The sequence below is a fragment of the Pseudoliparis swirei genome, chromosome 9, assembly GCF_029220125.1.
Source record: "Pseudoliparis swirei isolate HS2019 ecotype Mariana Trench chromosome 9, NWPU_hadal_v1, whole genome shotgun sequence".
NCBI lineage: Eukaryota > Metazoa > Chordata > Actinopteri > Perciformes > Liparidae > Pseudoliparis > Pseudoliparis swirei.
The window spans coordinates 10,472,576-10,484,791 of record NC_079396.1 but is presented as its reverse complement, the minus strand read 5'-3'; the positions used below and the strand labels follow the sequence as shown (position 1 = coordinate 10,484,791).

General features: G+C 40.2%; 1 protein-coding gene across 1 annotated transcript; it reads right to left on the bottom strand.

The window, feature by feature from the left end:
* Nucleotides 1-1,616: 1,616 nt before the first annotated feature.
* Nucleotides 1,617-12,118, bottom strand: LOC130199677 (tumor necrosis factor receptor superfamily member 25-like). The gene is made up of 10 exons (XM_056423382.1): nt 11,873-12,118; nt 10,863-10,953; nt 9,503-9,628; nt 9,024-9,158; nt 8,827-8,875; nt 7,916-8,088; nt 7,515-7,682; nt 6,807-6,844; nt 6,468-6,570; nt 1,617-3,124 (listed from the first exon to the last, which is right to left on the bottom strand). Exons 1-10 carry the CDS (start codon nt 11,885-11,887, stop codon nt 2,748-2,750), a joined length of 1,275 nt encoding a protein of 424 aa, XP_056279357.1. The 5' UTR covers nt 11,888-12,118; the 3' UTR covers nt 1,617-2,747.
* Between the last annotated feature and the right edge of the window lie 98 nt (nt 12,119-12,216).

The following is a 12,216-nucleotide window of genomic DNA, read 5'->3' as shown; positions in this document are numbered from 1 at the left end:
AAATTACTCCTGTCTCCTACTAACAAGAAACACTTACTTTCAGTCAAGCATGTTTGAAAGTATTAACATGCCAGCAGCATTACAAGATCATAAAATAGCCTTTATTTAAAACACATTTTTTTAAAGCAGTTTACATGCAGTTGCATGTGAAAACATCATGAAAGCAAAAGATGGAATGCACTAATATGGCATTAGGCTACAAATAATATAGGTAATATTTGCATGCCTGCTTTTAATACGATTATTTTGTGCATTAATCAAAAGTCCTCTTGTGTCAATGTGAAGTCTTTATCGAGCCCAAGCTTCACATTCCTGCTCACTTGGCTTTTGTTGGCAACAGTCGACCTGAGCGAACCCAACTCCACCCGGTTCTCCTCCGGAGGTCCCGGGACAGACAACCTGCCCTCACGCGTAACCCAATATCTGTCGGCCCAGAGCCGCAGCGCAACACGGCGAGTCCGCGGGCAACAAACGCTGCTGAAAAGTTGCTGCTGTTGTTCCCCCCAAAGATTGTGACAGGTGGAAAGCCACAGCGAGAGAGACACGACGCAACAAACTCACCGAAACTCGCTTCACATCACGGTAAACTCTCCCGGTGAGCGCGAGCTGTTGTTCTCGTGCGCGCGCGTCCGGTTGCCCAGGGAAACTACTAACGCTCGTGCTCATAGGAAGACCAGTACCCTCTCGCTGTTTCAACAACTTAAAAGTGGATGATGACAAAAATAATTTACATTTATTAAGTTAGTGCTTCTAGGAATTTTAAAAGCGTGAAACAACTTTAAAAGTGAGAAATAAATGTCGTTTAAATAAATACCTCCAGAAAGGTGTTCATTCCCTCCGATAGTTTCACAAAGTGGCATAACACGTCAACATTTCAAGATTCAAGATTCAAGATGTTTTATTTGTCACATACACACACAGGGTGTGCAGTGAAATGAAAGTGGCAATGCTCAGCAGGAATGTGCAAGGGCAACAAGTACACACTATTTACAATAAAAAACAACACAATATTTACAGTAAGTGTGTGTGTGTGTGTGTGTGTGTGTGTGTGTGTGTGTGTGTGTGTGTGTGTGTGTGTGCCTAAGAGGGGCAGTTGTGTGGGTCTATGTGGGGGTCCTGGTGAGGTCAACATGTGTCAATTGAAACGTCTCTTCCTGGCAGCATATTAATCGTATTCCTTGGCTACTATGCAAAAAAAACCTGAATGTTCAGATGCTGTGGTTGTGTCTACAGACTCTACACTAACATAGCCTACTGCCAATGTGGAGAAATGTACGCGTGCCTCATGTATGGGATCTGCAAGCTTTTATATCCAAAGAATATGGACAATGTAGGACAGCTGTTCTTTGTGCTGAAGCAGAATTTGCAATTCATGAGATTGGTCGAATCCACCTAAAGAATAAAAGCTCCTCAAGCACCATGCCTTCATTTTCTTTGTATGGAGATGTCCTCAACTGCACACCAGCTGCTGCTGTTCAACCCTCAGGCAACACTCCCACCTTGTGGCCGACATGCGTATTCTTTACGGTGGCACTGACTATGTTACCACATATTAGTGCCATGTGGGTGACTCCAGTGAAGGTAACATAATAATAGTCCACTCATTGAGCTTTGTATTCAAATATACAGAATTTAAATCAATAAAAAAATAAAGATGATTAAATACACATACAAATGTCTCGAGGCACAAAGCCACAAACCACAGACCTCGATTCATATTTAAACTTAATTTACTGGAATATCCTTGACTGTCAGGAACTGAATTGACACACAGAAACTCTGAAAGTGAGATACCCCAGCCCCACGACCAGAAACCATCAGTTTAGATGGTATACATGTGGTGAGGGAAACCCCAGGCTACTGCACCTTGACTCACCGTTTATTTGCAGGAAACTGACAATCTGACGTCCTGTGGGGATTTCAGTATTCTTCCCTTATAGGGTGCACAACGAGAATCAGCAGTTAATGAGTTGTCCCAACAAACATTCATTCTCAAAGGAGACGAGGTTGTGCTACTTAAAAATCCCAGTTGTACACAAACATGTTCACACAGTTTAAATACTCAAACTGAAGAGGAATCTTGAATTTCACTTGTTAAATGTTAAAAAAATAGGCACCAAGCTCCGGAATAACACACATTTCATTCTGCTGTAAAAACCAGAACAACTTTTGTCATTTAAGAGACGGTACATGAGAAGCTGGAAGTTAAGTGGTGCGCTAGAGGGAGTATAAAACCTATAAAATGGGGGATTAAAATCTCCACCTGGATTACTGGAGTTCTTCTGCCTGAGAATGAAGACAACGTGATGTCCTTTTAAAAATGCTACTGTTGTTGTTGTTGTTGTTGTTGTTGTCACATGCATTGGAGGAAGTCCCCTCCCCAATTCTGCAACCGAGTCTGCATGGCAACAATTCCAGTATTTTCGATATGTACAATACAACCTGCAATTGAAGTGCCATTCGGGAATTTAAAAAAACTCAACCCAATAAGCACTCATGAGGGGAACATTATACACTTATATAGAGTGTATTCGATTATACAAATACCAAAAATGTAGGAATAACCCCAACTCTAGTTGGGCCTATTAGGATCTCCACAGTGCTCCGTTCTGCCATTCGACTCTTAGCTTGATTATAATATACAATCTGCATTTCTCAGTATGAGTCGTGTGTACCATGTAGAATCTATAGTCAGAAATGTCCTTTACTGGCGTCCACGGTTGAAGCACTGCTGCACTGGTGCAGCCTCAGGTGTCCTGCAGGCCCCATTGACAGCCTGGTCTGGGACTGCTGCCGGCTGTGACGCCTTGCTTCAGTTCAGGCTGCAGCTTCTCCAGGCTTTCCTGCAGCAGCTGGCCACAGCCGGATAAATTCATGTAGTGCAAGGCCGAGAAGACATCGTTCAGGCTGGCGGAGGAACACTGGCTCCACAGCCTCAGCATCTGGTACTGCCTTTCCATGGAGCCCAGACCCAAACCGGCCTCCAGCTCCACCCGCTCCAGCTGCTGATCCGTCAACGAGAGCAGACGCAAGAACTCTTTCCACCTCCGCAGGGGCACCTCCTTGATGATCGCATAGAGGACGATGGCCGGCCAGTGATCCGATTGCACATGTTGTCTGGTGGCTGGAAGAAGAGAAGCACAGACAATAGGAGGACACTGAAATATACGGCGTAGAGAAAGGTCATCTGCGGGAGCGTGATGTCCGTTTTTTGGGCAACTGTTAACACAGCTCGAAACTAAACTAAAAAGGTCATCAAGATACAGATGCTGTAGAGAGACATCTGAGTCGACCATGTGACGAGATTAGCCCTGCACTGCACTCATTATGAAAAGGTCTTCTAACATCTAATGCCAGAGATTGATTTAGCTTATTCCCCTCTGCCATAGAGCTCCACATGTGATGTTTGTTGTCGTTTGCCTTTTCATTATGTGTAGTTGCACCTGTTTGAGACGTGTTTGACAAAAACAGCAGAAATTACAGAGCTTTCTTTCTTTTTCTTTTTTTACTTATGTATGAGCAGTTCTTTTAAGATGTACCTCTTTTGTAAGAACTAAAAGACTTTAATCTGAGTCCTAAAGACAAAGTAGGGAAGGCCGATGGTATTGAGAGATGGACTAACAAATGTTCATAATAAGGAAATACAGAATGATGACAACCTCATCCTGGAAAGAACAACAGTCAAGTCACTCAACACCGTGATGCAGAGCCGCACAGTGCACAGGACAGACAACAACACTTAGTAGTCAGTGACTTGGTGGCAGGTTTGTTATAATGTGTCCAGCTACTGTCTATGACTGAAAAAGAAAAGCAGACAGCCACCATGTCCATTTTATGAAAGAACAGAGAGAAATAAATCCTCACCACAAAACCAACAGCTCTACAAACACAGGGGGGTTTTCAGCTCAACCACACATGCCAGACACAATAACATGATATCATGAACAACAGGAAATGCAGTGGTTGTATGTAAGGTATTCAGAAAAGTAGAATATTTTCAGGGGTTTACCTGGTTTACCAATATTGACCTGTATCAGACAATTATAATGTCACTACTCAAATTATTAAGAGTGAAGCATTGATCTGCCGTACATTGCTTCAGATAAAGGAAACTAAAAAATCCCACATTCTGAGAATGATCAAATGAAAGGTTAAAAGAAAGCAGGAGGAAATCTATGTGGCTTTATCAACACTTCTATTACTATAAATAATATCTGAACCTGTGTGGATGTTGATGATTTCAAAAGAGTTCAAACATGAAATCATTCACGGCCAAGTGTCACACGCTCACTATCTGATTCACCATTTCCTCTCATGTTGAATAGCTGACTGAGAAAGCGATACAAAGTGAGGGCGTCCTGTTTCCCGGTTTCCACTCTCACACAGTGGGCAAAGTGATCAACGATAAACAGCCAGAGATAAAAGGGCATGAAGTTAAAACACCGCAACGGACAATATTGTTTTTAATTTTTCAGCACACGGTGGTTGGCATGAGTGACACGATGAAGATGTGCTACAGTTGAGATGTGTTCGATAAGGAGGCGGCGCTACACTGGAACCTTACCTTGAACGAAACCGGCTAGAAATCTCATCAAAATTAGAGCAGCATGATTTATATTTGAATCAGAAATACTCTCAAACCATCACCTGTAAAGGAGTCAGTGTCTTGCTCAAGGACACTTCCCTTCAGGAGAGTGGATACTTGTATGCTCAAAGACATTTAAATGTATCAATCCCTCAAACAATCATATCTGATCTCAATGGTCCTGACATTGTTAGTCACATGGCTTTGCGCCTAGTTTTTGCCCCAATTTAGACTTTGGTTAATGGTTCACATTTTCTATGACTTCTTTCTAATCTATCCAAATGGGCTCTCAGATAGAAAGTCTCTTTTACACTTTACTCCTGTACTCCTTTTTTCTAATCGTGAGGTTTAGGGAGTTTGCTTCTTCCTTCAAATTACCCGTTTCAAGTACCGGCCCTCCTCAAAACGATGGTTCCATAAACACTCCTCACCAAGACTCGACCTGACTCTGATGCAGAACAATTTTACAAATAGTTCTTGGCAGTTGTGGAGAAAGTAGTTTCTTACTCTCATGAGGCAAAATGTCTTTTTGAGAAATATGAGCCTTTACATCTAACCACAGCTGTGCTCTATTTATAGTGGGTGATGATTTCATTACAGCTGGATTCAGTATACAATAACACTTCAGGGCTGCCTTCAATGCATTATTGTTGGTTTATTATTATTTATTATTATTATGTGCAGTGATATAATATAATGAGATGATTTCTGACCATCCATTTTAAAGGGTCGAAGGGAAAATATAATAGTGCAGGTCCATGCAGTGCCACATATTTCTAAGATATTGCATTATTTTAGATTGATTGCTTTTGATAACAAATAGCTTCAACCTTTTGTTCGTCATTCAAGCCTATTTTAACAAGCTGTATTTCACTTAAGTTATTTTTATACTACATGGAAAGGCCGTGTGAGTGGATCAGCACCGTTCAACAACAAGGGAAAGGCATTCAGTCTAAATACTGCTGAGACATTAGTCTTCCAATTATGTATATCTTCAACAAGTGATAACAACCACATGTTCTTATATAGTGGATGACAAAATGTACGCCTGAGTCTGTGACAACGCTAGATTTCTGGCATGGTTTGTATCTTAAACGTTAGCGACCAGTGGCGGGCCGTGCATTTTCTACCTAGGCCTTCAATGCCGTCTAACTACAGCTGAACAACCTAATGTAAGATTAGTTCGCCAGTGTTCCGGTGCGGGGCTTTTATTGTGAAGGAGCAGACGGAAAAAGATAAAGTTGCCGTGTTTCTTGCGTTATTAAGTAACGTAAAACCCTCAGTTACACTAATTCAGATAATCTTATTGTACATGTATGTGTATATTTATATCGATACACATCCTGGTTACCACATTATGGTATCTAGGAGGACTCTCCCAGATCCTCAAGTAGACTTGAGAACAGGGCTTGAGCCTGCTCTATTTTGCTCTAAATATACTCTAGTTTACTGAAAGGTTGTATAGACTTATTGAGTGCATGTATGGAACCAAAATGATAGCATTACATAAATCTGTGTGTTATCTGCAAGATTATGGTAAGAAGCCCGAGAACGGAGCCGTGGGTAACTCCATGTCAATTTTGGATGTTCAAATGTGAAATTAACGATTGCCACAAAGTAGTCCCTGTCTACTTTTCACTGTCTGTGTTCGGTGGCTGTAAGTCAAGAACCAAACAACTTCTGACTGTTAATACTCCTTAAGTACAGGAGAAGTGCTGGAGATCAGATGGCATGCAGTAATACTTTTGAAAAAGGCCTGTAGAATATCAAGGCAGCATGAGGAGAATTTTAGATTCAAATGTCAAATATCCCAAAATATTGAAAGATTGTCCAACCAAGTCTTTCACAGGTTGTACACTGAGCATCAAATACTCAATCTTACCTTTGTGTTCAGCGTCTTGAGGACGGGCATGGGATAGATGTTCTGTCATGGCTGGACCCTGACTGAGAGTCATCATGGGAGTATTCTCTGATATGTTTAATGTCTTGAAAGGACAGAAAGAGGATGTCAAAATATTTGTTGCGACCACATCTCTGAAATGTTAGATAGTGATTTTTGAAATTCTTCATTATTTCTGAACACTAAAACCGCTTTAGTCCAATTTAACTTAAAAGTATGATCAAGATTCTCTTGTTGACCTTTTATGATCTTCGCCCACAGGACTGCCACAATCTGGATCTCAATCTCAATAGATCACAAAAAGCATAAATGAGCACAAACCAGCGTGTTCGGGCTGCGGCGTTGATGACTGCTTTGTTCTGTTTGGAGGAAAGCAGATATGATCAGTCAGCTTCCTGCTTGAATGTGCTCAGTTGAAAAAGCACATTTATTAAAAACAATACACTCAGGTAAAAATACATTTTGGGTTGAACAATGAAAAACTAAATGTGTACTTGTTTTAATTGTGTAAAGAGTCATACATGAGAGTGTATGTTAATGTGTGTGTGCATCCGCTGCATATCTACAAACAAGTGTTTGTTCTTTGTGTGTGAATCTATACCAAACCTCCAATCCCCAGTATGGAGCGACACTTATGTTGCTGTCTGCAGTAAAAAAAGTACTTAGATACTTTATTTAAGCACAAGTAACAATACCACTAGGTAAAAACTCTCCACTATAAGTAAAGGCCTTGCATTTAAGTACTTAAAGCTAAATGTAAAGTATCAAAAGCACTCATATTTAGGCATAATGGCTGATGAAAGTGTATTTGACTATCATCAAAGATTGATACATGGGTAAGAAGCATTTTAATGTTCATCCTTTGAGAAGTTAAATATATAACAGTCATATTTACAAGCTGATCATACACGTGTATTTCATTTTTAAATATTGATCTCTAAAATAACTGTGACCTGGAGCTGTAAAGGGTCAAGTAAAGTACAGGAACCTCACAACTGCACTCAGTAAATAGATTCCAACAGTGGTTACCGCTGAAGTCGGGGTCCTCGAGAGGCGGCTCCAGGTGTTTGTTCACACTCCAGCAAAGACACCTGTCTGGATATCTGAAGGAGCTCCTGGCGAACAGCAGCAGGACCCAAAGGAATAACAGAAGTGTCACCAGAACCACCACGAGAAACTGCCAGGACATTTCATTCACTGATGTGGACACACAGAAACACTGACATCATTCTACCACCCAGCAATTATTATTATTCTCGATGCGTACCACACTTGGTGCAGCAAAAGCTTAAACAATCAGGTTCTGTTAAACTTATTAATACAACATCCACAGCTAATGTGAGTGTAAAGGAGGTTTTGGGGCGAATGGGTCAAAAAGCTACGAAACCGTGGACCGATGAGTCATTCTGTCATGTCATTTGTTAAAGTACAGTAGTTACGTGTAACTGGCTTCACGGCAGGATATGACCAGGTGTTTAAAGCTGTGGTTCTCTTAGATGCAGCTGTGGGTGCAGCTGTGGATGCAGCTGTGGATGCAGCTGTGGATGAATTTGTAGAAAGTGGAAAGGAAGTTTCTGGACATTTCCTCTTGCATTCCGAACACCTGACAAAAAGAGGAGCGACTATTATAGACAACAGGGGAATCTGACAACACATTTATCCGGCGATAAATGATTTTCTTTACAGTCTTCAGAGTCTTAAAACAATAGTCAGGAGCCCATATGAACACCAATAGCACATGCTCCCTGGCCTGAATTATGCCGTGCTTGATTTGGCAACGGAGATACACTTTAGATCAAGACTAAAATGGAGTACAAAAAACAAGTTGGCATAAGATTTGTGTACTCAATTTGTGTACACATTTTTATAATATCAACAGCACACAGCATATTGTAATGTTTCAGAAGCTGGAATTAACTAGCTGCTATTTTTACTTGATTAAACTACTGTCACCACATTTTCTGTCAATCAACTAATAATTGTTTCTGAGTTTTTTGTCAATGTCAAGCTTGGTCTAATGAACACGACAGAGAAAGTGATACTAAATATCTACTCCCATACTACAATGATAGAGGTGGCCTCTAAAAAGAAATTGTAAAAAATAGAATGAAAAATATACTGAATTTACTTTTCTTTTAACTTTTTTTAAATAGTTCCAGAAAACACCCAATGCATACATCATAAAACTATTCAATAAAAGAAGCAATTATGATTATGATTAAAGTATTACTGAGAAAAAAATCTTGCAAATGTTCTGTTTTCTGCCTCGCGTTAGTTGCAGGTCTGTGTGCGCTCTCCAACATGTCACTTTTACACAGCTATCACAATGTAGGATCTTTACCTTTGGCAGGGCTGGCACTTCCTTCTGTAGTCAGGAATATCATACAACTCTGGAAAAAAATGAAATTGTGAGAGTTCAAAGAATTATACAGTATGTTTCCTTTTGAGGGTATATTATATTGATTAAACCAGAATATGATTCACTATGGCAGCCGTGATTGCCCATCTAGCACTTTAACTCCTTTTGACATCACTTACTTTCACACTTTTCACACTTGCATTCCCGACAATCACGTGAGTCGTGAGGAACCATGTTCTTGAGGTAGAATCCCTTCATACAGTCACATACCACATCACTGTTAGAGGTGCAGGACTTTATTGTCACCTCATAATCTGTGGGGGGGGTGGGGGCAAACACAGTGTGACATGCTGCACAATAACATCAGACAGAGACTCTGAGCCTGTTAAAATGGGAATGCCACTCAGTGTATGAAACGTTGCCTTCACAGAACAATTTCACTCATCTCAGATATATAGCCTCAACCTGCTACTTTACACTACGTTTTAACTTATCAAACATCAAATGTTCCTTGGATCCCAAAAAGTGAATATCGTTATGAAAAGAGTTGAACGTTAGCTGCTACGAAAAACATTATATTTTCATTTAAATAAACAGAAACATTTGACACAAGCTGGCGGCATGTGTCTCTAGCGCCGCGTTTGAAGAAGATACTCACAAGCACATATGCTGCACCTCTCACATTTCGGGTGAGAGTGTTCTATTGTTGTGAATGTGTTATTTTTGCATTCTTCACATCTGTGCTTTGCGACTGGGTCATCACATTCACCAACTTTATAAAAGCCTTGACAACAGTGGGGAGAAGGGGAAAGGGAATGAGTTCACATGTGGTTAATCCAAACTTTTGTGCTCCACTTCGGAGGAAGAACATTGTTGGTGCCCTACAGCCCCAACACAATTGTAACAAAATGAACCACATTGAGTTTTTATTGGAATAACAACTTTGTGTGACTCCTCCATCTGTGCTTTTTCAAATAATAGAAAAGAGAAAATTGCAAACACTGTAAATAAACTAATATTTGGCAAATAGCTTATTGTGGCTGCAATTAACATGATTTGCACTGGATATCTTTTCAAGATAATAACAATGAGTGCAACCTGTGAAAAACTAAACAAAAAAAGTTCAAATATTTAGCAATAATCAGTTTGACTGAGTTGTACACTAAATACCTTTTCAAAACAATAATGGGCAAAACTAAATTAGTGCAGATATGTGTGAGCCATCAAGTTGCATCAGTATTAGTTCAAATTCACTCAGATTCTCAAAGGAATCAATATTCTTGATCAAATCTTCTCTCCCACATCTCAGCTTCAGAGAAACCTGATCAGGTCTGAAGCTGAGGAAGATGCTGCTCTCTGCCTTGAAGATGAAGATTTAATTCATTCAGCCTTCCAAATATGTCACTGAGATTTCATCAGAAATTATTCATCAGCCAACTTAAAAATTATAATTGAATTAATAAATGTGACTCCAAAAAGTATATACATGTGTAATGTTACAAAGACAAAATAAATCATAAAAAGAGTCCACCTCCTCTTTGCAGAATAATATGTGTATGGATAATATGTGTACAATTTCAATTGTATTGTACTGTACTGAGCCTCATGTGAAACAGCTGAAGGCTTCGTGGTGAAAACAGTGGTGATTTCAGGGAACTTGTTTTTATGAAATTGACCACGCTGATAGCATCGGTCAAACCCTCGTGTAGTTCACGGCACATCTAGCGCTTCTCTGTGTATGACAGTGTGTCCATGGCACATTTGGAGAGACAGTCTTGATCAGCGCCTGCAAGCCCTTTTCTTTTCCCTGCCATGGTCTGCACCATCTGTGACATGGTGATCGGCATGCGCAAGCGTACATATTTACACATACTTTATTATTCATTATTATTTATATACTTTGTAAAATGTGACGTTCTAAGCACTTCCCCCCGCGCCCCACAGTTTGAGAACCACGGGGTTAATCCAATAAGACTGTAATAAACAAGGCCAATGCATACCGGCCCGTGTTAACTTACCAGGCGGGCACAGTTTATAACATGAATTCCACTTTTGTTCTGCGACCTCACTGTTACTCTGTCCAGTGGAAAGGAAGGCAAGTATCAGAACCTAAAACAAAAGACGAGGTTTCAAGTATGTGTAGATAAGAAGATGCTCACAAATCAAGAATCCAGTAACACATTCCCACGACAGCTGCATGGACAGCTGTCGTGGAGACATGGCTCCATCCGACTCATCACATCACTGCAGTCATGGCATCTATTGTGTTATTATTTCCATGCACCTCAGATATCAAACAGGTCTTCAAGTTATTAAATATGTAAATTTAAATATTTTACATCTGTCCTATGTTTTTCATTTGAGGAGAATTACTTGTTGAGTAAGCAGTGTAGCGAAGGTCATTATTCGTAACCTTCCTTGACCTCTGACTATGGATTTATAGTTTGAAAGGGTATATATATGTTGGAACAATATGGCGGCAGGTGCCTGGGTCACACCCCCATCTTAAACAATGATCACCCACTCCTGAAAAAAGGTTTTGACTATTTGATGTCAGATGGGACCTGTGGAACATTTCTTATGCATATTGATGAGGAATAAACTGGACAACTACCCAGATATGAATGATAATTGCAAAATGTCTGTGGATTGAGTTGCTCAAAGGTGACAGTGATCTGGTCGTCTTGAATATGTTTGGGTTTTAGACTGCTGATCAAACAAAGCAAGACATCTGAAGATCTGTTGACACTCGACTGGTCAAATGATGAATCAAATAAACTGTCGATCAAACAATTTTGTAGATAATCCAATTAATCAAGCATATTTATTACATTATTAAATGTGTTCTTATTGCTGCTCCGGAGTTGCAAGACCATGACGCAGAGCCGCACTAACTAACAGTAATACCGACACAACAGCTGCTGTCATGATGAGTGATGATGATCTCAAATACACTCAAACAAGCTCAATCAACCCTGAAACAGTGTCAAAGAGGATCCAAATAAAACATCTGATTTGGTTTACTCACCAACACAAAATCCATGGTGAAAGAGTCGATGTGAGGAACGTAACTATCAACTTTAGATGAGTGTTAGTTTCATTTGACAAACCAATAGTCATCGCCAGGTGACGACGCCACTGAAACCACCCGAACAATAAGTGATGCTGACTCTGTAGATTTCCTCTCTGAGTCCCATAAAGTATTAAAGGAAGCTTGTGTGTTTGCGTGTCACAGCTGTCAGTTCTTTGAAATCTTCAGACAAGTGTTGCGAGAAACAGGAAACAGTGACATCACATAACCACTCCAGTGGAAACACCAATGAGATCCTCCGCCTGATTGTTTCCTGTAATTCCTGCACCGCTGACATATAA